Raw genomic sequence first — 25,790 nt, forward strand, 5'->3', positions numbered from 1 at the left:
AACCGGTACCAAATCTGAAGTTAAATATGCTCATTCTAGCATACATAGTAAATACAATAATTCCAACTGATGTGAGCAAATCACTGTCAACTAACACAGTTGTTTAAGGTTTGTTTAATCCGTCGAGATGCTCCCATCAGCTGGCAACAATACAGATGTAGCAGTAAATCTAGATGTATGGTGATTATAGTTTCCCCGATTCCTTCCACACCCGAGTACCAAGTGTACTCTTTGAATCCAATTGGGATATTCAGCATTTCTGCAGAGGGAACTGTCGTATTGGTTCTAACAACGCTGTAGATACGACTCTGGGTCCCAATGCACGTTATCTATCCTGTTTACAGATTTCTAAAGATTTTTGACAGCACTGTAATATATCTCTATCTATGGGCTAGTGGTGAAACTTTGTGGAAATTCATCTTGCCTTCAATATTTACAAGAAGAATTGCAGGTCTTAGGCGCGGATATTTTTTTTTTGCAGACTTGTGATACAATTTCGTAAACCCAGTTTAGCAGACTTGATCGAAAATCCCTCTAAGGAGCTTTCTGATTGGTTTACAACCAGATGAGTGTAAAGTTGTCAAACTATACGGTGGGCAACATTTCGTTGTTAAAATGTGCTAGTTATGAGTAGTGAAAACTGTACAGCATGTCAATTGGAACATGCTAAACTATGTGTGATTTAGGAAATGTGCAGGTACTGTTGCCCAGAAGTGTCCTTGAGATTCCTCAAAGGAATACCCAGTGATTTCAGAGACCGCAACTTGTCAAGATTAGTGGAACTAAAAAGGACCATTTTGACAACACCCCTCTGTTAATTTAGTGTGTGACTGGAGATCCCTATTAGTATAACAATAAATAAATAACTTGTAATTCAAGGGTACTTTCTGTTCTGCTTGCCCTTACCTAAGTGAGCTCGAAAGTGTTTCACAAATTCTATTCCACCCTCCTCTTTCTTCCAGAACTTGACATGTCCATCACAGCTAGCTGTCATTACAAAATCAGACCTGGTGGAACAAGAAAAAAAAGTTATTGAGCAATTAGTTTCAAGGTTGAATTAAGTTTTCATTCTCTAGGTTCCATAGGTGGGGGCTGTATCTGGACCTGAAGGAAATTCTTCCTATCAAACTTACTGCTAACAACCAGACCAGCAATCACTTAGAAAGTCTCAATCAACATTCAATACACAATATTAAACTTATTTGATATAAAAAATATCAAAATATTAAAATGGATAATTTTCTCATATTTTGGATCTAAATATTGATGAAAATGGGATAAAGATCTTATGAATGTTTATTGTTTGTGCGAATATGAACATGTCTGATCAGCCTCAGTTAATCGCACGTTTCAAGGGCAAATGACTACACTTGCATCGAAGTGGCATCTTGTGTTACCCATACATGGGTTACCAGATATCCCATTTTTGCAACAAAATATTTTGTTTCTCCGGCAAACTAAATTGTCCCGATTCTTTATAAAAGCTCTTTGTGATGTTAGAAAAGTAATTTTCATTTAATGATAGGCAAACTCAAAAAAGTATGTATGCTGTATGCATCATTATACGTGACCGTTTCGGAAGCTGTATATTTCTTTCAAATTCAAATATGATTGATGAGTCCCCTTATCAACACCACAAACTTATGAAAAAGCTTTGTTGCCCTTTTTAAAATCATAATTTTTTTCAAACGGGACGGAGGGATGCATTGTCACACTTTTCAACAAATAAAATATGACTATACGTCTGTATATTGATGGTTTAAAAAAGATGGTTTCTAGGATTTTTTAGATTTTATGATGTTCTGTCGTGTTGGTTTTTAGGTTCTAACTTCAATTGGAATTTTCACTTTTTGGCATTCAAATTGTAGATTTTGTAATTAATCTGTTTTATCGCTTTACTCTTCACCAGTGCTTTTAATCGTTTTTCGATCTCATATTCCTGTATATATATGTAGATGGTATATGTATTTACTGTTTTTTGTATTTAATGTTTAATGTCATTGTATTTTCTAGATTGTTTGTAAAGCGCACAGATGCATCGTGCGTAGTGCGCTATATAAGATTTTATTTACATTACATTTACATTACATATTCTGTGTACTTACTTTGCTACAGCCACATGAGTTACAAAGTCTCTATGCATGTAACTCTTCTCATAGCATTCAGCGGAGGGTAGATTCTCCAAGTAAACAGCTTCAAATTCTAAGACTACAGGTGAAACAGAAAATACAATGAATTAATAAGTTATGTCTCAATAAATACTTTGTAAAGCAACATATTAACAATCAGGATTGAAGTGTTATAATGTCAAAAGCTGTTTATTCTTTGGTTAGCAGAATATTAGCAATTTGCACAGACTTTACACAGAATGTTGCAGTTTATTCGTTGGTTTCAGAATATTGGAAAAAAACTTGATAAATAACTCTGAAGTCAGTTAACATACAAAATTTGAAACTTGCTCACACAGGTTTGCTGTACTCAACTGTTAAAAGTAGGCAGATGACACATGAAGGTTAGGCTAAGATAAAGTGATGTTAGGATACCACTCCCCTCTGTATCAGCAAGAATTACATATTAGGTTGCCTGGTTACGCTACCTTAAACAATATAGCAGCATCTGTAAATGCCATCCTACTTGGACCAATAGCTTGCATGACAAACAGGTACGGAATCTGATCAGATACGTTATAACATAATGCACCGACTGGTTATGTTACCTTAATACCCTGTCCTTTCAGGTATGTAGCGAATGGACCGATAGCTTGCATGACAAACAGGTAGGGTAAGGCATGATGAACCATCTAATCACGGAATCTGATCAGATACGTTATAACGTAGTGCACCGACTGGTTATGTTACCTTAACACCCTGTCCTTTCAGGTATATAGCGATTGCACCGTCTGTAGCTGCCATCCTACTTGGACCGATAGCTTGCAGGACAAACAGGTACATTGAAGCACAGTATACTAGCTAGTTACGCCACCTGTTCTGATACTCTTTCACGACTGTTGCAACATATACCGTGATGCACCATCTGGTATCGCTACACCACTATTTCCTCTCCTGAGACAACGAAGTACATAACGAAGCACCATCTTAAATGCCACCTTCAGGATGATCACCGTAACGCACCGTAAACCAGCTAGTTCTGTAAACTGCACTGTAAACAGCTAACTGTAAACCAGAACTGTAAACCAAGATTTGCAAGATTTGGCACTCTACCACGGTGATCAGATACGGTATAACGCAAAGCAACATGTGTTAATGCTATCTCACTTGTCTTCTTCTGGGACAACGAAGTACATAACGATGCACCATCTTAAATGCCACCTTCGGGATGATCAGTTACCGTAACGCTTCGTAAACCAGATAGTGCTATGAACTGCACTGTAATCAGCGTTCTGTAAACCAGCTAGTTTTGCTGCAAGATGTGGGGGTCTACCCAGCGATCAGGTACGGTATAACGTAATGTGTTTATGCTATCTCACTTTTCTCTTCTTCTGGGACAATGAAGTATATGGTCAAGCATCATCTGTAAATGCCACCTCACTTAATGCTCTACCCAGTTATCAGGTATGGTACAGTGTAATACACTACATGGAAATAAATGTCATCTCATTTATTCCTCTCCAACCATAAATCCAGCAAAACTCCTAAAAGACAATTGAAACTAAATTGTTATTTATATTTAAAAAGTTGAAGTTTTCCCATGGGGGGTGTATACCTTAGAGACAAAACATTTACATATCCAAGAAATATGTACACACTCCAACAGAATTCAATTTTGAGATTTTTGGACCTCAGAACATTTCCTTGCCATAAACTGAATTTCATGGATGGTTTCATATTTAATGAGATAAGAAAAGGGTGAGAGGTTGGATGGATGGTACCTCATAAAGAGCGTCAATAAACCATGTTGTCTGGTGATCTATGATATTTTTCTTTTATCGGATTCAAATTGATGTAAGTACTACTGCATTTTTTGTTTGTTTCATTGAAAACAAACTTGATCTAACCAGTAGACAAATAAAAACACAACACAGTTGGGATAACTCCATATTTTGATGCAATATCAGATCATATATTGATTACATTTTGCTTGGTAGATATTCATTGAATTAGGCTCGCATGGCAGATGTTTAAAACTGCCTGTATAACATGCAAACTGGTATTCACCTTTCTCATTTCCTATATCGGAAGCAGGTGATACAATAACTTCTGTAATTTAAAGTTTCTTTATGTTTCGATACACAAGTTCCTTTACATCACTTAATAAAGACAAGTCATCAGTAGTATTTATCACTTATCCGTGAAGCAGTTGTTTGCACTTTGTTGTTAAAATTCTGCAGTTTTACAGACCCTTTAACGAATCGCTCCAAATACGACTGACCGATTAAAAGTCTTCAATTGATGTAATTTAATGCAACTTGACAAGCTAGAAATCTCCATTATTACAGAATTATAGCATTGAAATAGCATTCAAATTTACAAAGTTCTCATTCATTATAACAGGATTATAGCATTCAAATAGCATTCAAACTTTCAAAATTCAAAATCAATCAAAACAACTACAACATTCAGGTAACTACTGTAGTTCATAGTTGCATGTCACTAAAATATTTCAAGCAAGACTTTCAAATTCCAATTTGGCATTGATTACAACATCTCCCTCCAAACCACAAGGCACTCATTGTCCATTCTGCAAGACATCTAACTTTGGATATGATATATTTTGGGTGGGTGGGGTTAGTGATTTGGGGGGGGGGGAGGGAGACACTATGGTGTCTAAGTCTAGATATGACTGCAACAGTGCCACCAGATATGACATTCCTTTTTAGTTCTATTTTCACTTAGTAGAGTCAATGACATCACCAGCATACCTCAAGAACCTTAAAATTTAAAAAAAGGCATTCATCAAGAAGTTTCCAACTTTGAACAAATATATGCGGAAGCCTATAAAATGTTGTGTTGACGTTACAGTTCATGCTGAACTGGTAAGATAGTATGTATGTTAGGAACAACGTACTCTTCACAATACAGTTATCGATTTTACTACAAGCGATAGTTCAGAAAATGTTGCACATACAGGGATATCCCGTCACCCTCTTCCCCGAAGAACGAACAATGTAAAGATATTGCCGATCGTTAGGGAAACATGAATGTCCTCTCTCTTAATTGATTAACTGATCTTCTCTGGTGTTTTGTTGTAAAGTTCTGAGCAGGATTCAAGAAGCTGAAGAGCAGTCATGTCTCCTGCATCATACTGCTGCCACAATAGAAATATAGACCGTTGTGTATTTAACCCTTCACTCTGTTTCAAGTTTGATTCAGAGACCAGATGAATCCGTGGGGTGACATGTTGACTCTTCTGGCATAAAACCTTCACAAGTTTGTAGAAAGGGTATCCCCTCTGTTTGGTGGCTTTCCGGCCCACTGGGTGCCAGGATTCCAAGTCTTTGCTACTGCAGACACTGTGCTGGTAGACGCTCCACGTCTCTGGTGGCCAGAGCTTATCACAAAGCCAGGTACTGGATACGTGATCAAATAGCTGCAAATAAATTAATATAACAAACAAGAAAACAAAATTAAAGAAACACACAGAATTAAAGTACCAATGATAATCTAAGTACAGTATAGTGTTTTTTCATTAAAATTCCATTAATCATCCAAATACCAAATTAGAAAGGTTAGTGAAATTGATTGCTGCCATCTGGAATGTCTTTCTTAAGAATGGAAACATGTCAATCAAATATTGGTGGCAGCATTCTGTTTCTTTTTCAGGTTTCTGTGAGGATTATCCTATGGCCATTACATATAGAGTTTCTTTTCTTTCTCGGTTAGTCATCTATACTCTGGCTGGTGAGTGATGGTGGTTACTGTATGAGTTTTGTTCACATCTATGATACCCTAAACAGGACTGTTATTCTCCTAATTAAGAGACACACATGTCAATGTTGACAAGCAAGTTGTTGAAACATTGGCTCTCACAGCTACTGACTCTACATGCTGTAGTATGTACACACTACAACACATTCTCTGAAAACTGCCAGTCCAATGATCTGTTTCAAATAATGGACGGTACTGGAAGGGTATTGAATTAAATGTACCACAACCTAACATGGTGTAACCATGGCGATTGATGACAGCTTCTCAACTGACTGCAGACTCTGGATCAAAATATTATCACTCGCATTAACAGATTCAGCATCACAGCAAATGTTAAAGAGAGATAAAGAGAGGGAGAGAGGTAAGGAGATGGAGGGATAGAGGGAGGTAAACTGATATGATTTACTCATTGTCGACAACAAAGACATTTCCAAATAGAAAATACACATACATGTCTATACTGTGGACGATACACATACATGTATATACTGTGGACAATACACATTCATGTGTATATTGTGGACAATACACATACATATATATACTGTAGATAAACCAGATGAAACAACAACCACAGATACGTGTTCCTACCTTGATAACCTTTCCAGAGTCTGTCAAAGCCTTTAGTTCATGGAATGTGGCAGGAATCACCTCTGCAGGCAGGTAAGCCAGAGACATTAACTTGCTGAGTATACTATGGACCTTCTCCTCTTTTAGATAAGCCCACGTCAAATCAAACTTGGCTATTTTGGCCCAGACGGAGTGTTTCCACTGGTGAACGTACCCCTTTAACAAAACACCCTGAAACACCTGGCTGACGGACTTCCACAGGGCCTTATCATAGTCCAAGGTTATCTCTGAAAGGCTGACACTGTCGCCAACTAATGACTTTATCACTCGGAGGACCTCCTTATAGTCTTTGCTCTTCTTCCCTGACATCAGCACGAAGCAAAACGGTAAGAACTTGATCACCTTTCCCTTTTTGACGTAGCAGTTGATAGATAGCAGGTGTGTGAAGGGATGCCTGACCAGTCTGCTAGTTTCATGAATATACCATCTATCTGCAGATGCTAGATTTACCAATTGGGAGTTGGTTGCCATGACGATGTGTCTCCTTCCTTTCACATGGACATCACCTCTAACAAAGTCTGAATGGTAGAAGAAACAGAATTGTTTGCCATAAAAAGTATAAACTTTATAAAAAGTATAAATGCAGAGCTGCCAAATGTCAAATGACCACTATTAGCCCTAATATGTCAAAACCTCACCCCCTCCTTAAAATAAAAAGAGTAAAAAGAAATAAAGAACATTAATCCAAAAATGGGTAACATGATGGAACATTAAAAGCACAAATAGCTCAACAAATCCTCTTTGATAGTAACAAGAACATAATATGACCATTCTGCAAGATACAATGAACCAGATGTTTGAGAGACTCATATTAGAAAAGAAAAGAAAAATGCAATCGTGGACTGGCTTTGGCATAACTGTATATCCAATGCAGATAAAGATTAGTATTTTAACATTCAGAGAAAAAGTCCTCTGGTACAGTATGGTGTAAAGTGCTATGTAAAACTGGTTAAAGTTCCTACACAAGGTACAGCAATTTTTATGTATACATTGCTGGAAACACTATTACCATATTGTGATGAATAAACAATAATTTGTGAACTTTGAATTGTCATGCAACTTCTAAACAGTGAATTATCCCATCGTAATCTGATGAAGTGAGAGATTTTCCACAGACATATTTACCAAGGGTTAACATGATTCTTCATTTCCAAGTAGATGTTAGTGAAGTGTATAATTTGTAGCATAATTCTGCAACATTAAATGGCACAGTTCGCATATCGTGATTGATAGAAGGATGTATTCACAACACACTGAAAAAACCTCTTCCATGAAAGTGAAGTTTCAAGACAATGTTCTAATCACATATTTTGTTTTACTAAGTGTTGATGGCTTTTCAAATTCTGTCAAAAGTAGCCAGTAGTTAGCATAATCAGTATTTAAAGAGGGACAACAGACTTTTCCAAGATTGTAAAGATCTGTTGCCACATTAATGCAGAAAATTAACGATAAAAGTTTAAATCTAGTATAAAAGGGCTAACATAATTATGCTGCAGATGTGACCGGCTGCTGTAAATGACTGTAGGCTAGATACATACTGGTACTGCTAAAAGTTAAAATCTCTCACAGGACAAACCTACAACTTGTTAAACTGAGACCACCCCCACCCTCCCAATCCCACCTCCCCATCCCCCTCTCCCTACCATTTTCAAAATCAAAGAATACATCAATGGATACAACGTACCATTTGGTATGTACTCTGAGATGAGATCAAACTTTAAATTCTTCAGCTCGGCTGGGTACATTTTTTGTCGATGTCGATTGGCTTGTCTTACGAGAGATGACTTGGTGGGCAGTCCGGGGAAAATTCCGCTAGCACCGACCTCGTTCACTATGATCTCGGTGACTATTGAGCCGGGCGATCTCAGTATTTCAGTGGCAGCTCTCTCCTTGATCCTGGCTCTGAGCTGCATTATCAGATGATCATCTTTCTTGCCCTCGTGGATGTGCTCCTTGGCTCCGAAAGTGAATACATCTCCCGTCTGCGTGACGGTGGCATAACAACGGAGGGTGTCGTTACGTATAGAACATCTGGTGAATAAAATTAAAAGGAGGGACGTAAAATTAAGGCAAGATAGAACTACTGTAATAATTGCATGCAAGGAATTTTTAGGGTTGCAAACATATATTGCTAGAAACGCACGACCTCACTAAGTTTCAGATTGGAATATCTTTTCCGGTTAAAGGTTTGAATGGAAACAGCCTTGAATAAACCATTAAATTATTACTGCTTAGTTGGGTTGGTACTGACAGGCTCAGAAACATACTGTTACTTGGTAATACTATGAGTCACACCCACATTTGTTAGATTTGTGCCACAATTTTCTTGGGATAAAACAAATACAGGATATCAATAAATTATACGTCATTTTAATACCACACAGGCACTCTCAGTGCCTGCCTCATTCTATCTGCTTGCTGTGGATTAGGTTAAAGGACTACATGTGATATTGTGGGGGTTCAGGTTAACGTACCAAACCAACAAGATTTGATCATATTTAAAGCGAAATATCGAACAGTGTTATTATTAAGCATTGTCATTCTGCAGTGTGTATGTTGTGCTCAAGCACATCAAATCAATTGAAAAACGTCACAAACTGGGACCTTATGTCAATATGGACTGACTCATGCACCACTGTTACAAGAAATCTCAGCCATCAACTTAATGGTGTTAAACTACCCTAGATTTGTAAGAATTGCTTCTTTATCTGGTCCTGTTACAGAGAGTACTTGCATCAGTGATCTGTCCCAGTGTTCCAACATATATATGATGTGAATGTGCTGGTGAATGTGGTATTAAACTGCCACTACTAAGGTCTACTCTATATGCAGCTAATGTACATGTCTTTTTCAATAATGTGGTATTAAACTGCCACTGCTATGGTACTCGATATGCAGCTACTGTACATGTCTTTTTCAATAATGTGGTAAACTGCCATTACTAAGGTAGTCTATATGCAGCTACATGTCTTTACCTCCAGGAGGTTCCTGTTTCGGTCTTTCTTCTCATGGTGTAACTATATCCTCTGGTGTCAATTAACTTAGGTCTCTGGCGCTGGGAAGAACCCTCCACGATACTGTAGCTGACATCCTCCTCACCACCGACTGCAGACTTACTACAGCCGGCATCCGGTGTTTTCTCGACAGTTTGGGCTTCGAGATAACTTAAGCTAGCTTGGTTACCCTCAACAGGAACCCCAGCCTCTACAAGAACTTCTGACATCCCCTCTGTAGGTGGGTCATCGTTTGTGATATCTGCTTCAGCTGTTGACGTGGTGATGACATCTTCACTAGATATCACTACCTGAAAGTCTTGAGGCTCTGAAAGAGCTTCAGTGACCTATTGAAAAGAACAGCAATATGTACAGTAGGTAAGTGCCATATACAGTGCATGATAAAAGTATTAATGCCTACTGTAGGTGAGCACTGTGTAAGTGCCACATACAGTGCATGACCAAGGTATAAATGCCTACTGTAGGTGAACTGTGAGCACTGTGTACACAGTAGGTAAGTGTCAGATACAGTGCATGATAAAAGTATTAATGCCTACTGTAGGTGAGCACTGTGTAAGTGCCACATACAGTGCATGATAAAGGTATAAATGCCTACTGTAGGTGAGCTGTCAGCACTGTGTACAGAACAGTAGGTAAGTGCCACATACAGTGCATGATAAAAGTATGAATGCCTATTGTAGATGAGCACTGTGTATGTGCCATATACAGTGCATGATAAAGGTATGAATGCCTACTGTAGGTGAGCTTTGAGCACTGTGTACACAGTAGGTAAGTGTCACATACAGTGCACGATAAAAGTAATAAATGCCTACTGTAGGTGAGCAATGTAGCAGCCACGGTTTCTACATCTTTGGTTTATTCAGAATTTTTTTATGTTTAAACGAGAAATCCTGTTTTTTTAAATCATTGAATTCCAATATTTTTGCTATTAAATGAAGATATGTATGACAATAAGTTAACTAAAACCTCACACTACCCGTTTGAAATTGAGCTTACATATGAAATTTAAAATAAAATTTACTTTCTGAAATTTACTTAAAGACTGCACAATATTTATTCAAATGACAGAATATTACTATACCCCATTATCGTTTACACACACACACAAACACACAGTGATACATTAATTTTAAGCATTGAAACCAATTCTGTTAGAATTGTCTACAAAGTCTTCAAAGGAAAGCTCATCAAATTAAATAAGAACCTGAAGTAATGAATGTACTCAGTTCTTCAACATACAATAGTAAAGTCTTTTGAATACATTTGGCAAAAGTTAAAATTTCAGCCAATTACCAAAGTTTAAAAGATTCTCCTACAGTGCATGTCACCAGTGAGATGCCTACAGTACTCTTGACGTGATAGTTTCAACTAGAAAGTGTCAAGCCAGTGAAGCAACAATAGAAGATGTGGAAACGATGTCTACAACAGAGAGCGATCTAGCCAGCACGTAGTGAGCCAGAGGACTACCTTTACTACACACTGATCAACCATCGTCCTTACCACTTGGACAACCAATCTCTGAAAAACGAGTCTGTTCTTTCTGAAGGAATCAATCACTTCTATTCCAACAAGATGTCAGCTATTTATCACAAAGCACATGTGTGCTTCGCAAACTTGCAAAATACGTTTTCACTGACCGATTGAATGGGGAGTATCTAGTGTGCAGTGTGATTATACTTACTGGTAATCCAATGAAAGAAAGTGCAAAAGTTGTACTTGGAGAACAATTCTTGCATTTCCAAATGATGTTACAGCAAGACTTCATTGCTTCCTTGTACAAAGTTGAACTAATGCCTAAAGGAAAGATAAAAAAGTTAGCAGTATTAAAAAATACTAGGGTTGGGCGATATTTGCTTTTTAATGTCACGATAAATAGTTCAAAAATTATCGCGATATTTCGATAATTACGATAATTTTTTCTTGTTGTTTTTAGTGTGTTCGCGAACACACTAAAAACAATTGCCGATTTCCCACCGGTGTTTTCGCGCAGCAAACACACCGAGCATAATGGCGTGGGGTTCAGGCCCGCCTTAGAGCCCCGTTGGGGTCAAGGGGTGGAACCCCTTGTGGAGGTCCAGGGGCGAAGGCCCCCGGAAAAGTTAAGTATTTTTGCGTGTCTGGCGATAAAAAATTCGCATTTGAGGATTCCAAATACTGACTAACTTTATGAATTTAAATTGTAACGAAACTGATGAAAGTTTTAAAATGACAAGTTAGAGTAGCTATATTATGTGATAAAATGAAAAGAGAATTAATCTGTCTTACAATCTTTATAAAGTTTAACTTACAAAACTGTCGAAATTATGAAAAAAACTACGTTCGGCAAAGCCCCGTTTCTAGACTGCCTAACAATCAGTTTACAACTGCAGTGTTTAACCGTACTTAAATATCACGGTAGGCTACAATGTGCTTCAAATTTTCTCAGGTACCTCGCAAAACAACCCCCCTGTCTAACACCTGTTTGTTAACATTTTTGGCACGGTTCCAAAAAACTTTTCATGGAGTAAACTTTTTTGGCTCCACTGTAGAATTAATTAGGTAAGTCAGTAAAGGATCCGTAAAGTTATGCGAAATATTATCTTAGACGTTCAAGGAAAGTAGGTAAATATCCCCGTAACATTAAGGTAAGTAAAACACACCTCAAGCCAACCGACTCCTCCGCATGAACAAAACAATATTTTCCCAATGATACACGAGGCACAGTCTATACCATACAGACATAGCACGATATCAAGGCCCCAATAGCTACAGTATGGCCATCTTTATGAAAGTAAACCTTGTAATTCCATGTTTTAGGCCACCAGGCGTGATTAATTATTGCTAAATATTGTTTCCATGTCCTTGTAGAAATCGTCAACTTCGAAAAATACAATTAGTTGTGTTTTTGTTGTTACGTGAGATCCGTAACCGACGAAGTGGTTAGGCTATTTACTATACACTTAACTATGGTAGGATATTATTATTATTATTTTTTTTGGAAATTCTATAAAATACTTTCTTTCCCCCGCTTTACACCAGATGTGGTCTTCTGGTTTATTCATAAATGGGTGTACTAGAGCCTTGTTTACATGACACTTGTTGCATTTAGCACGATATGCCAGTTTTGCGTGAATTTTTCGAAAGTATTTTGCTCGATCTATCGTAAAATTAGAAAGGTGTACCAACTTACTTTTCGTACACAATTGGTAATTTCTCTACTGATTTTCAGAGTTTTGTTCTCTATACAGTCAATGTTGTAAAGAACGGGTTTTTACGAAGTTCAAAAGTCAGTAAATGAAGTTGATAAAATATTTCTTTTCAACTTTCTTAACCATGGAATGCTAGAATAACATTTACACATAAAACGGAAATTTTTTTTCCTACATCTATTTCAAATTTCTTTCACAAGAAATTATCGTCATTTGTTCAATCCTCAAAAAATATCGTCTTGAAAAAAAATTATCGCGATAATAATAATTTTCGATATATCGCCCAACCCTAAAAAATACCCCCAAAAAATTAATAGTTAAACAGCTGTTATCACTTATTACTGAACATGAATATTGCATAGTTTATAATTGACGCAGAAACCCCTTGCACGAGATGGCTAAAGAATGTATAAGCCAAAAAGGGTTATGCACTACTTGCAAGCAACAATCTTTATGAATGAGACAAAAATGACACATCATTCTGAACTGGAGAGACCTGTTAGCTCAGACAATATATCAATTTGATAACGTATACCAATTCTGTACACATGATAATACACAAGTCACTAAGTAGGTTAGTTTATAACTTTGTTTATGGTTCTTATTCTACAGTAATATTCACATGAATCACATTGTTGAACTGGTACACTTTCATTGGAAATTTTGGGAAAAATTCAGCGTTCAAATTTGGTGTAGCAGTTTCGAACGCTCAGAAATTTATCACTTATAAAATACTATGGATCCTGTATAAAATACTGCTATACATCTACAGTACAAGAGTAATGTGCATATAGCATTTGGGATGGGATACCAGATATATATGCAAATTATTCCCTAGAATTGTTATAAAGTAAGATGTTTTCACTTTTCTACTCGGTAGTGACTAGTTCTGTAGGAGACATGGTTTCAGTAAGTCACAAAAACAGTCCAAAATCAACATTATTTGAAAAATAGTGTGATATATTTAATTTGCAATATAGTCAAGATATATATATTTATATAAATATTTTCAGTGTGACCTACAAACTGTAATTAAAAGTTCATAGTAAAAGTACAATATCCATAATTTTCTCAAAATGGAAAATCATGTTACTTTACCCGACATATATTTATGTTGTATATATACTTCAATATAAAGTGTTATGAATTTGTGTCATGAAAAGAAAGCTCACAGAAGAAAACTAGGAACAAAATTTATATATAAAAGAGTAAAAAAAAAAGAAAAAAAAGAGCGAGGCAATAATTGGAACTAACAGGATTCCAGTAAGTGCGAGTTGTTAAAGAATTGGGCAATAATGACATTCAAGGCCTCTGTACTGTACATGGTACTTACCAGTCTCACATGCTATGTGCTGTCCATTCGAGCAAGATGCACAGTCCACCCACTCCTCGCTGCTTGTATCTATGTTCCTTCCACACGCAATGCATGGAATGTCACCTGTGGAAGTAGATGCTGCCTGATTGGGACCTGGTTACATTTTTATGCAAACATAGGGACTGCACAATATGTACAGTATATATATACAGTAAATCTTCCATCTAAGGAATTACCTTCAAGTTGGGTTGGCGCGAGCTCAGGTAAATGTGAATAAAACGCAACACAGCTTAGTATAGAAGAATGGCTCTGCACTGTACACTAAACCTATATCAATAAAAATTTATTTCATATTGAATAATTTAGCATCATGAAGAAAGCAGGATACTTTCCGACCATTGCCTAAGGTTAACACCATAAGTGCTCCCAACACTTACTTAAATTGTGGGTGACATGCACAACACTTTATGAGCCAAAGTAGTTACAGCTAAATCAGCCTACAAAATCAATCTTACTTGCTGACATCAAATCAAGCTTTCTGTATGCAACGAGATTATCCTGTATTCTTGTTCAATTTTCCATATAAGCCAGGCAGACTTGGCAGGCACTTTTCTTTTTAAATGACAAAACACAGATAAAAGTACTGTAGCCTTAGTCAGGCCTAATTGTGGGGCCTAGCAATTAGACTTAGGCCTAACATTCAGCTTACTGAGGCTAGACTTGGACCTAAGTTAGGCATAATCTTGGTTGTTTGCATTAACTGTGAGCTTTTGTAATAAAAACCTGTATTTATGGGGGAAAGAAATGGTGGCAGCTGTGTTGGAATGTACTGTTTCCCTACTACCTACACGACCTACTTTAGGGCACGTAAGGGGCCTAGGCTTAGTGGCTTGATCGTGCATAGTAATTTTACACTTCTAACTTCCAAGAGCTTCTAAGATCTTATAAGTTCACCACCAATTTTATTTTGCTTTGCTTTATCCTGTTACCATGTGATTCAATTGAAATTGATCAGAATTAGGCTATGCCAGAATGAAATTAATTTGCATTTGTACAGGTCCCATGTAAGAGCAATTACAAGAAACTGCTGGCAAATACAAAATTAATGTGTTCTCTTTGAATTCTAGCCTAGGCCTATTTGATTTCATGAAGGCTATATGCTAGAGATTAAAACTTGCATTAAGCAGTTGCTTCAATTTGATAATTAATCATGGTAACTATAGTGTGCAAAGACGTATGAAGTATTAGCCTATGCAGTAGGCAAAGTTACGGAATTTTTATTTACTAAAATACTACTTCTAGTTCTAACTGACGTTCTAGGTTGGTAATTAGTACCACGTTTGGACTTGTACTACAACAAGCTTCAACTATAACCTAGTACTACTGGGCTAACCTTACTGATTGTCTTTCAATCAAGTTCATATGTCGTACCTAGTACGGGTATGTCGGGACAGCCTACCCTAGACTTAATAACAAATAGTCTATAACTTACAACAAGTGCTACACCTAACACTACAGTAGGCATATGTACCATAGCGCACATACTATACTGTAGGGCTTAGCAATAAAATAAGCAAAATATGCCTAGGCCCTAGCCTAATGTTAGGCCTAACCGTTACTTGTCACAGTACGAACGACTAGGTCCTAACTTTTTAAGACTCAAATGAGCCTGAACGGCGAACCTTTTCGCTTCTTTTCTTTCACAGCTTCTGTTGGCATTGGTCCTATCCATTCATCTTCTTCTTGGTTTGTTTCATCACCGGTAGGTTCACTATGTTGTCTTTTCCTATCACTGCTTTCGCTAGCCATGGTAGCCGCCATTTTCTGATTCTGCTGAAGTTTTGGATTGGTTAACTCGTCCACCCTGAAAGCAAAACAAGCACAACTCGCTCTTTACATTATAGTGTAGCTGAATGATAGGAGGCAAGCCGGTCGAATTAGTCCAGCTCCGTTTATGGCTCTCCCTAGAAGCTATGGCCGAGTAGGCAGTTTTCAGTAAAAGGTTTTGAATTAGACGTTGTTGCAGTTCGTCGAAGATATTTTCGGACTCGATCGAATAAAATACAGATTTATCTAAGCAATGCAACAACATGCTATCATTAAACATAATATTGATGTTATCTGCAGCAAAATTGAACATAAGAAGCAACTTTTATCGAAATATTTTGTATTGATGTTCATACAAACGTCTGCGAGAAACATGCTTATATATGAATAAACATCAAGATACGTTATTATGTCTCATGATTATTCAGTTCAAAAGTTTCTGGTCAACTCGCTGAATCTACCTGCTGAAGACCCAAACAGAGGATTTTAAACCTGGTTAAATCTTTCGTAATCATAATTAATCTTTAAGACTTTTAACATGACAATATTCTGCTATCCTTTGTTAATCCATTCATAACATTATTTCGGGTTTACAACACCAAGAAAAGAATTCGTAAGCAACATATTACTGGTATAACAATGCAACTACAGCTTGTCTCGTAACATACCAACAGAAGTTGTACGCATACGAAGGAGGCAAGTATGAAATGAGAAATGTCATGTAAACAGTCTGTTGTGTTGTACTTGTATACTCATTGTTAGCATTGAGATTCAGCTATTCTACGACAGTTTGCCAAAAGTTGAACATGTTCACTCTTTGCAGTACCATTTTAAAACTCGTTCGTAAACAGTGAGCTACTACTACTTGTACTACGATCAATACACAATGTAAACCCTTAGCCAGCACTCCCATTGCCATGGCAAATAGCAGTGTAGGTACTGTAATTACTACTTCATATCCATAATCATACTGCATGCTGTCTGTTGATATCGGAGGAAGACAAAAATGGGCAAGATTGCAGCATAAAAATAGTACATTGCAAGCACCCGCCACAAATCGATCACAACATTGCAGCCTACAGACCAAATTCCAGATTGTGTGGAAACTGATTTCCATTGTGACAGGTGCACTGTAACAAGTTATAATTTGTTGGCCTTCATTTACTAAAGATGGTTGAACCTAATAGATGACAAATTCTTCCAGTGATCCTCCCAATAGTATGAAAGATCTTAGATCTGTTTGTGTACCTCCTCCAAACAATATCAGAGAATGCTTCTTGCATATACATACCTATGAGGCAGAGATGAACCATATCATTCCTATGGCTCCACAGACTTCAATGCAGGTTCATGACATAGATCTGGGGTGAGGGGGGATGGGTGTGAGATGGGGAGGGGTGGAGGCTAAGTCGCACTCCACCTACAACTGGCAGGCCTGATATTACAGAAAACCCAATTGTGCAGTGCATATATATAGAGTGTTCGTACATCAGGAAGCTCTGGTTCGAATCCGGTGGAGGCTGGAAATTTATTCATTGTTCTGGATTTTCCAACAGACTACATTTCAATATATTCAATTGCCTAAAGTTGTAGCTTATTTCCATTAACAGAGTCTGTTCAAAATATCTCTTTTTGAGATCCGGCTTTAGGAATCACAAATGAGTTCCAGTTATCATGTTTGATTACTAGAGTAAGGCAAAATATATCACCAAAACAGAACTAGCATTGTTCAATACAGGTGACAGATGCCGACATTGAACTTTCTACCTTCCTCACCAGTTTCGAACCTCTGGACATACAATCAGCGGCAATAAAATGTATGAGCGGTACAATATAATCCAGGGAAATGGCTCAACATTCTTTCAAAAGTTGTAAAATGTAGCACCATTTTGCAGTGAAGGAGCCATCCCATTCCTGGACAAGATAACATCTTATCCCTCCCCCACCCCCCCCCTCTCATCCTCCAATACAAAAAGGTGTATATATATATATATGCCCTTGGTTGATGGTATGTATGCTGTAGATTATATAAAGAATTTGTCTCCTTGGGTTAATTGTTAAAATATATTTGAGGTCCAGATTGTGTGTGTTTTGAACCGCATGCTATCTACAACTTGATTTCTTAGAGCAATGAAGGATGCCTATTTGACCTTGTAATATGTTCTAGACATGTTAGTACTGTGACAATTGTATGAAAATTCTATAATGTCAATGGTAAGTTTGTGTATGTTTATTGTATATATTTTAATTTAATACAGTTAAGATATATACTGTACAGGACATAGTTTTAAATCTTGTTCTTCATATTTACAATCATGACAATTGACCTTAAATCAAATTTTAGCCCTTGTTTTGCAAAATTTAATAATTACCTTGTATTTTAGTAAATTATGAATGACATACAGTAATAATAATTCTGAATTTAATGACACTTAATTTACGTATTGTTTTGCAGGTAATGTAGACCAACTGGCAGTTAGTTTCAATAACAAAGAAGATGAAACAATGACTGAAAAAGACCAGGAAAAGAAAAGCAGTAAGATACATCTTCAAAGCTTCCTTACATAGTGACCTGCAGCTGGATATGTAGTGTCACACATAATTAAAATATCAATTTAACCAGTGACCTGCAAATGGCGGGTTAGACCTGCATACTAGCCAAAATCCCTCATCTGGCTATGTAGTGTCACACGTAATTAAAGAGGCAATTTAAAAGTTCACACATGACAGGTTTTATGTTCCAATCAGAAGCTACCATGAAGTTATGCATTATAACAGCAATTTAAAACCTGTTCATGCCACCATTTTTTTCATGCTATGGGTCTCAAAATTCATTTTTATTTTTGAAGGTGAGGGGTGCCCCTATGCCCTTCCTCATTTTGTGGATCACATGTATGATGACCAGCATTTGCATCTGGCAAAAAGTTGGTTGCTATGCATCCTCTCTGCCTCAACAATCATTTATTAACTGGAATGAAGCCATAAATTTTACAAAAGCAAATAAGCTTTTCCTTACAATGGAAGAAGTTGATCCAGTGACCTCAGGATTGCCACTTCCTATACTTAAATCCTTTCCTGTTTAATTATGGTGGTATCACATGTATTTGGGTGTGATTGCTGGCTACACAGTATGTAACGTAGTACTAAAGTAGTTTTATTACTAACCCCCTCCCCAAACCCCATCCTCTTCCCCTGACTGTCTCTAACATGAGGTCACTGATCTGAAACATGTTCTAGTAAAACATTCCATGCTTATTTTCAAATTATTTTTATTTTTATGTACAGTCAGTGTTTTGAAAATATGCAGCTAGTAATGTGAGTCCCAGTGGAGGACATCAGTAACCCCTTCCTCCCCTTCCCTAGCTTCCCTTCGTTTTACCATTCCCCTTCCACCACAAGCATTAACTTAACTCCTTAACTTCTTGATTACATCCACTGTGCGTGACTGCTAACTGACATATTGACACATTCAAGCAAGTTCAGTATTTAATCATTTATACTTAACAGGATATCAAAGACACTATAATGAAGGTAGGAAGACCTGCCCGGTCTGTGGTCTGACCATACGCAAACAGGAAGTAGAGTCACACTTCCACTCTGAACTCCAACAACTGGAAAAACTGACCAAGGATGGATCGAGAAGTCTACGGTATCCACAGAGGAGGAAGACGCAAGAAAATAATGAGAGTAAAGATGGCAGGTCAGATGACAGGTTTGAGGAATATCTCCGTCTGAAGAGGAAACGGGAAACCAGACGAAGGCCTAAAGAGATGAGAGGATGTGACGAAGCTAGTACCAGTGGTTGCACAAACGATACAGAATGCCCAGTTTGTGGTATCACCTTGACTGGCACTGCAGAGCAGATGAATCAACATGCTGAGGCTTGTCTGATTCAGGTAAATTACCTACAGAGAGAGTGCTTGTAATAATTCAGAAGTGTGTGATGGTGTTCACCTGTATCAACATGCTGAGGCTTGTCTGATTAAGGTAAATTACCTACAGAGAGTCCTTGTAATAATTCAGAAGTGTGTGATGGTGTTCACCTGTATCAAAATGCTGAGGCTTGTCTGATTAAGGTAAATTATCTAGAGAGAGTGCTTGTAATAATTCAGAAGTGTGTGATGGTGTTCACCTGTATCAAAATGCTGAGGCTTGTCTGATTAAGGTAAATTATCTAGAGAGAGTGCTTGTAATAATTCACAGTGTGTGATGGTGTTCACCTGTTCTGAGGCTTGTCTGATTAAGGTAAATTATTTAGAGAGAGCGCTTGTAATAATTCACAGTGTGTGATGGTGTTCACCTGTATCAACATGCTGAGGCTTGTGTGATAAAGGTAAACTACCTACAGAGAGTGCTTGTAATAATTCACAGTGTGTGATGGTGTTCACCTGTTTCGACCTAGAGACGAGAGAGACCTAAACTTACATGTTACTGTACACTTTAATCAAAATGTGACATGATATCCTTAGTTAGAGCTCATGGACTCAAATCATGGTTTGTTGTCAAATGTCCAAAGACATGGGCATTTTTTAATTTTTTTTTTTTATAAAAACATAACATAGGTTAAGATTGAAAGTTTGGAAATAATTGACAATAGGAGAAGGGTATATGATATCAAAAGAAGAATTTTTCCACTTCGACATATTTTTTGGATCCTCAACATTCAACACACTAGCATAGTAAACAACAATGTTGAACTTACTCTGTACTCTGTATTTACTGCAGTGTCATGTTACATGTATGGGTATGGCTTGTCTATCAGTATTTTTTGGGAATTTTTTCATCAGCAATCTGGAGAGATTGAAAACAGTGAAGGAGATGTTAATGTAGATGAGGACGAGAGCTTCGAGGAGTATACCTGGGCCGGACAGACCAGAATACGAGCCACAACTTTACTCGAGGGAGGTCTTCAAGGTTTGTCAATGCTTCATCTAAGGAAGGCCAAAGTAGACTAAAGTTAATACAGTAGTCTTGTACAATCTTGCATACTGGTATTAGTAATTTGAGTAACCATGATAAATCTTGAGAGCAGCCTCTGTGCAGCTCTTTCTCTGTCTTATCCACAGTTTTGTCCCAATTTTAACAAAAATATGGAGTACTGTTCAAAGCGTGAATCCAATTGATCGAACAAAGGAACCTTCATGGGATTATTTCCTTTAAATAGCGATATTGTTTGTGTCTGAGAAATTCTTTTGCCTTCCCATCTTGGGTAGGTTGATATAAATCACATGTAACCCCAACAGAAGAAACAAACATTGATGCGAGTTTAAATAAAATTGTATGATTAGTTGGAAAATAAAAGTCCCGTCGTAACTGCAACGTGGCATAGAAAGCTATTCAGATTCAAATACTCCACAGAATTAACTATGAATGTAAAGCTGACTGTTGTCAATCCTTCACTGTTGCTGGAGTCATCACTTAGGGACAATTATGTTTGGTATTCAGATTGGAGCAAACTCTCAGTAAATTTATTTCAATTGTGTTGTGTTGTTATATAGTTGATGCGCCTTAAACTTGCTATGCCTTTCCAGTATTCATGTGAATTCCATGTGTTTGGCTGGTGCTGACTTTATTAAGGCTATTTATCTTGAAAGAAAAATATAATTGCATCATTTGGTTATGGCCAAATGATTGTCTTACATAAGTCTCACACAAATATTGCCTTGAAAGTTCATTCATGTGTTTTGATTTGTTGTGGGGAGTAAGTCCTCTTTACAGAACAGTCGGAATGCACTGCAAAAATTTTAGTTATCTCTCACGTTATGTATCAACAACAAAGATGGTGAAAATAATACTACTAACTTGACAGCTCTGTTGTATCTGAGTATCCTGTCATTGTTTATGGGGTTAATGCTTATTTGTTCATTTTATTCACAGGATGCGGTTACAAGACCGTCAAGACCTCCAAAGATGATAACGCCGTCGACGATGACGAACTGGATGTTGAGGGGGACGAAACAGCCGAGTTTGGCCCTCCTCAGTTCACGGAAGAGGATCTCATCCACCTGACAGATTCACCAGAACAGGATACACAGAGCAACGGGACGGGATCGTTAACGGAAGAGAGAAACTCAAATGTATATCATGATAGAGGGCAGCAGACGAAAGGAGACTGTAGACAGAACCATAGTGCAATTGGTAGTGGATGCTCTGAACACTCCAGGTAAGGCGAATGGCATTGATAAAGTATTGTATAATTTGACAAAAACATGGGCAGGAGGCGATTTGAAAAGTGGGGGGGGGAGTGGTGGGGGGTGGGCTAACATCTAGCCAGCGTCAGGTATCGCATAATAGCCGTATTTAATAAAATTCAGTTTATGTTTCTTAATGTTGGAGGTGTTAGTACTGTTGGCAGGCTAATTAAACTAATGCATAGACTGTGCTTGAAGGGAACTCCATCCCCCCCCAACAAACAAAAAAAGGAAAAAAAAAAAAGGAAAAAAAGATATGAGTGTAATTGTGTGATAAAGCTAGCTTTATTCATATGAATTTGTAAACATTTTCACACCAAGCAACTGGTGATCTTACAACAGCACATAATGCCCGAGACTGTTTGGTATGCTGTGTACTGCCTTGTTAAGTACCTGCAGTAGATTAGCTCTCCCTGGTATATAAAATTATAGCAGCTGGTTGCATTGCAAAACATGTACTGTTCATACCAATAAGGTGCAAGTAATGAAAGGCTACACTGTTATGGTTTAATGAAGTAACTACAATGGGTCATAGGCTGTTCCTTTGTTGGTTTTATGACAGATGATTATTAACTAATGAATGTCTCAGATGTTTCAAAGCAAACATCAACTCTTAGCTTGCCTTTTCTTCTTCCACAGAGGAAACTCAGGAACAGCAGATACGACAGAGTTGATCAAATCCTTGAAGATGGAGATTGTTAGCCTTACAGAAGAGCTGAAAGGCAAGGCCCCTCTGAGGTGTTTGGTTTGCTTGGTGAGTTTAGACCATTTCATTCATTTCACTAATGACTGGTTGATAAACCAAATCGTTATAAAATATTGTCAGTTTTATTGCTTCAAAGAAGTTCAGTGAATCATTTTCATTTTGTGCAGTAAAGTTGATGTCTTACTGTGCATATTTTTTGTTATAGAATATTCAAGATGCCAAATAATTCTGGATACAAAGACTGCCAAACATTCTTTGCATATTTGTGTACCTATTTGTTGTTGTAACAACATGCTAGCATTTCCTAGCTGAATGTGTTCCTCAGATGTTCTGTTTTTAGTAGTGCCTGGAATTTTCCTACTTACTGTGTTTTACCTTGAACATAGGATGTTGTAGGACTGTACAAGTTGTACTGTACACTTGCCAAGATTTGTACAGGTTTCTGGTGATGTTTACTTGTGTAGTCAGAGTTCAACTGAGTTCATTTAACTTCATGTTGGGAGCATTTTTGTGTGCAGAAAAATCCCCAACTGCTTCATAAAAAGTTGAAAATGCACGCTGTTACTTTGTCCAAATTTCAGTAAATTTTGTCTTCAGCTCAGTACATGGTAGACTAGAAAGTTCTGCTGGGCTTCATCAATTTGTTTATGCCAAGGCTATAGTTACCAACAATTAAACCCCCCCCCCAAAAAAAAAAAAACCATGTGATTATTTACAGTGTAGTCACCAATCAGAAAGGATTACTATGTAAACAGCCAGTGTTGGATTGCACGGCTTTAATATGGTCGACAGTTCTGGAAAAAGTTTTGTATTGATTAGTGAAATGTAAGGAAACTGGCAACACTAATTAGCAGGACAAAACGTTATCCTAACATAGCCACAATGAGGAATGCATGCTAATTGTAAGGTTTTACAGAGTTGTCTCTTTGTATCATAACAGTTGGGGTGATGGGTGGTTGGGGGGGGGGAGAGGGAGGGACATAAGTTGTGGCCAACTTCAGAAATTCACAGTAAATAAAGAAACCAGTCAAGATGTTTTTACTAGTCAATAAATGACACTACTGATATATGGCAATAATGACATGGTATAATAATGGCTGCATTGTTCAAACACCAGCTCATATGTTTCAAGTTTTCTAATTTGTTGTTTTCTTAACCCCTTGAAGGATGCGTACAAGAAGCCGGTGGTATCAGTTCAATGTTGGCATGTCTACTGTGAGGACTGTTGGATGAGAACTCTTGTAAGTACTATAGCGTGGTGGTGAGTTACAACGCTCACTTAACACTTCGTAGTCATGTTTGCTTGTAAATGTTGTGTTTATTGATACAGGAGGGAGGTGGGCAGTGAAGGTTGTGGTAGACATCTGTAGTCTAGTACCTGAAAGTTTTTTGGGTAGAAAGAAGCACTTGAATTAAGTGGCCCAGGAATGTGGCTGAGATGAGTATAAGTTCAGGTCCAAGTCCTGTCGAGGCGTGTCTGAAGCAAGTCCAAAGAAGGCCCAGTCCAAGATAAGTCCCGGTCCAGAGCCTCTGATTTCTAGATCCCACACCAATTATGGGTTTGGTATTAAGACTGGATGTGGTAGGTAAATGTTTCTCAAGATTGGATGGTTCTGATGCTGGCCCTAATCTGGACAAACTTTACAATCTCCAAATTTGCTACACACTAGTTCAACATATGTGTCTAGAAAATTTCATGTTGCTATTAAGATAAGGAATAAGTTTTCGCTAACAATGTCTAAATATTGTGGTGTGTCTGTTTTATCATATATGAAATAATTAAGGTAACCTTGAAAATACATTTCTTGTTCACCTTGTAATTTGAAAAATTGTAATGTTCAATTTTTTATTGTTACAGGGAGCCAAGAAGCTTTGTCCACAGTGCCAGATGATCACCAACCCTGGCCAGTTACGTACTATTTATTTGTGACCGTCAGCTGTGTGTGGCTTTGCCTATCTGATGAAAGAAATCTATGACACATTGCAGATCTATCTTTGATTTCTCAATGTCTGTGAGTGGATGTGATACCCAGAGAGAGTATCCGAAGAAAGACCACAAATAATGTTATCAAAGCTTTGGCCCAGTTGATCTGAAGACACACCTCATTTCCAGCCTTGATGTTTTCATGATACACACAGGCAAGGAATGACTCGTCAACTTTGTGGTGGCATTTAACCAGATTTAAATTTCTACAGCTGACTACTTTTTGGGAGAGTCAGGTTCTTAAAGATATGACTGACTAATATTGTTAAATTCTGACATTTGCGCAAAAAATTGATATCGATAAGATTAATTTTCAGTTCACTTTTGAAACATTGCTGTCCATGCAGCAAGTTTTTTACATTTATATCTCCTGGTAAAGGAACCAAAGATTACTATACTAAAGCACTTGAATGCCATTTTATTCATTCCATAGTTTAGTATTGAGCCAAACTTCTGTATCTTATTTCATGTGAACCTGGTATGAATTGAAACAGTAGGCATTCACAATGAGGGGAGGGGGAGGGGGAGCAACAGGGTTAAGCAGATAACAGTTGAGTAACAGTAAAGATTCTAAGCTATCCATGCATGAAAATATGAATTAATTTGTCATCTTTTTGACATTTCTTTTTCTACTCTCAACTATCACCGCAAGAAGATATACTTGGAACTTATTACAGATATTGTTCTCTGAAACATAGGCTTCTTTAAAATTATGAGTTTTTGTAAGAATAGAATTTTCATCTTTGGATAAATGATTTGTACCTTTTTAAACTCAAAGAAATAATCCAAAGGCACTTTCAATATGTTGTTGCCAGATGTCAAATACAGTTGTAACATTTCAACAACAGAGAAGAAGAAAGAAAGTCATGGCTTTACCTTTAAAATATGAAGTTGAAATGCTTTAAGTACTGATGCTTAGATACCTTTGAGCCATGTAGCCCATCATATCATGGAATACAGTAATATTGCATGTAGAGTGAACAAGTAAAATTAAAAGTTTTTGGCAATTTTTGCTCCTGTTTATCATTTGCAATAAAGTGCGTAAATTTG

The 25,790-nt window shown here is 37.3% G+C and overlaps 2 protein-coding genes across 5 annotated transcripts in view; one reads left to right on the plus strand and one right to left on the minus strand.

Annotated features, from left to right (window-relative positions):
- LOC139954929 (peptidylprolyl isomerase domain and WD repeat-containing protein 1-like) overlaps positions 1-16,037 on the minus strand; it is a 28,901-nt gene extending 12,864 nt beyond the window's left edge. The window contains exons 1-7 of one of the 2 annotated variants that reach the window (XM_071954933.1): positions 15,715-16,037; positions 14,051-14,155; positions 11,211-11,323; positions 9,491-9,855; positions 8,200-8,546; positions 6,477-7,033; positions 4,049-5,547 (exon numbers count right to left, since the gene is read on the minus strand). In XM_071954933.1, the coding sequence (XP_071811034.1) occupies positions 5,179-5,547; positions 6,477-7,033; positions 8,200-8,546; positions 9,491-9,855; positions 11,211-11,323; positions 14,051-14,155; positions 15,715-15,853 (1,995 nt within the window). In that variant the 5' untranslated portion in view covers positions 15,854-16,037 and the 3' untranslated portion in view covers positions 4,049-5,178. Of the gene's footprint in view, positions 1-906; positions 1,008-2,105; positions 2,209-4,048; positions 5,548-6,476; positions 7,034-8,199; positions 8,547-9,490; positions 9,856-11,210; positions 11,324-14,050; positions 14,156-15,714 lie in introns of those variants that run through there. The other variant, XM_071954943.1, reaches the window with a different exon arrangement.
- Positions 16,038-16,268: 231 nt separating this feature from the next.
- On the plus strand, positions 16,269-24,790 carry LOC139954960 (E3 ubiquitin-protein ligase RNF220-like). Of its 3 annotated transcripts, none has more exons than XM_071955006.1 (8): positions 16,269-16,555; positions 18,315-18,395; positions 19,367-19,755; positions 20,647-20,773; positions 21,737-22,022; positions 22,690-22,804; positions 23,923-23,997; positions 24,615-24,790. In XM_071955006.1, the coding sequence occupies exons 2-8, from the start codon at positions 18,365-18,367 to the stop codon at positions 24,684-24,686; spliced, it is 1,095 nt and encodes a 364-aa protein (XP_071811107.1). In that variant the 5' UTR covers positions 16,269-16,555; positions 18,315-18,364; the 3' UTR covers positions 24,687-24,790. The 3 variants fall into 3 exon arrangements, with proteins under 3 accessions (XP_071811107.1, XP_071811118.1, XP_071811097.1); XM_071955017.1 differs by having other exon boundaries at positions 16,311-16,354; XM_071954996.1 differs by lacking the exon at positions 16,269-16,555 and adding an exon at positions 16,583-16,984.
- The last annotated feature ends 1,000 nt before the right edge of the window (positions 24,791-25,790 follow it).

Source organism: Apostichopus japonicus, chromosome 2 (genome assembly GCF_037975245.1).
Source record: "Apostichopus japonicus isolate 1M-3 chromosome 2, ASM3797524v1, whole genome shotgun sequence".
Taxonomy (NCBI): domain Eukaryota; kingdom Metazoa; phylum Echinodermata; class Holothuroidea; order Aspidochirotida; family Stichopodidae; genus Apostichopus; species Apostichopus japonicus.

What these genes read in the sequence shown, in the direction of transcription:
- LOC139954960 (XM_071954996.1), top strand. Translation starts at nt 16,834, where the DNA reads ATGCTGTCTGTTGATATCGGAGGAAGACAAAAATGGGCAAGATTGCAG. An exon ending in ACTGATTTCCATTGTGACAG is followed by an intron (nt 16,985 to 18,314) that starts GTGCACTGTAAC and finishes ATTGTTTTGCAG; the next exon opens with GTAATGTAGACCAACTGGCA. An exon ending in GGATGCTCTGAACACTCCAG is followed by an intron (nt 22,023 to 22,689) that starts GTAAGGCGAATG and finishes CTTCTTCCACAG; the next exon opens with AGGAAACTCAGGAACAGCAG.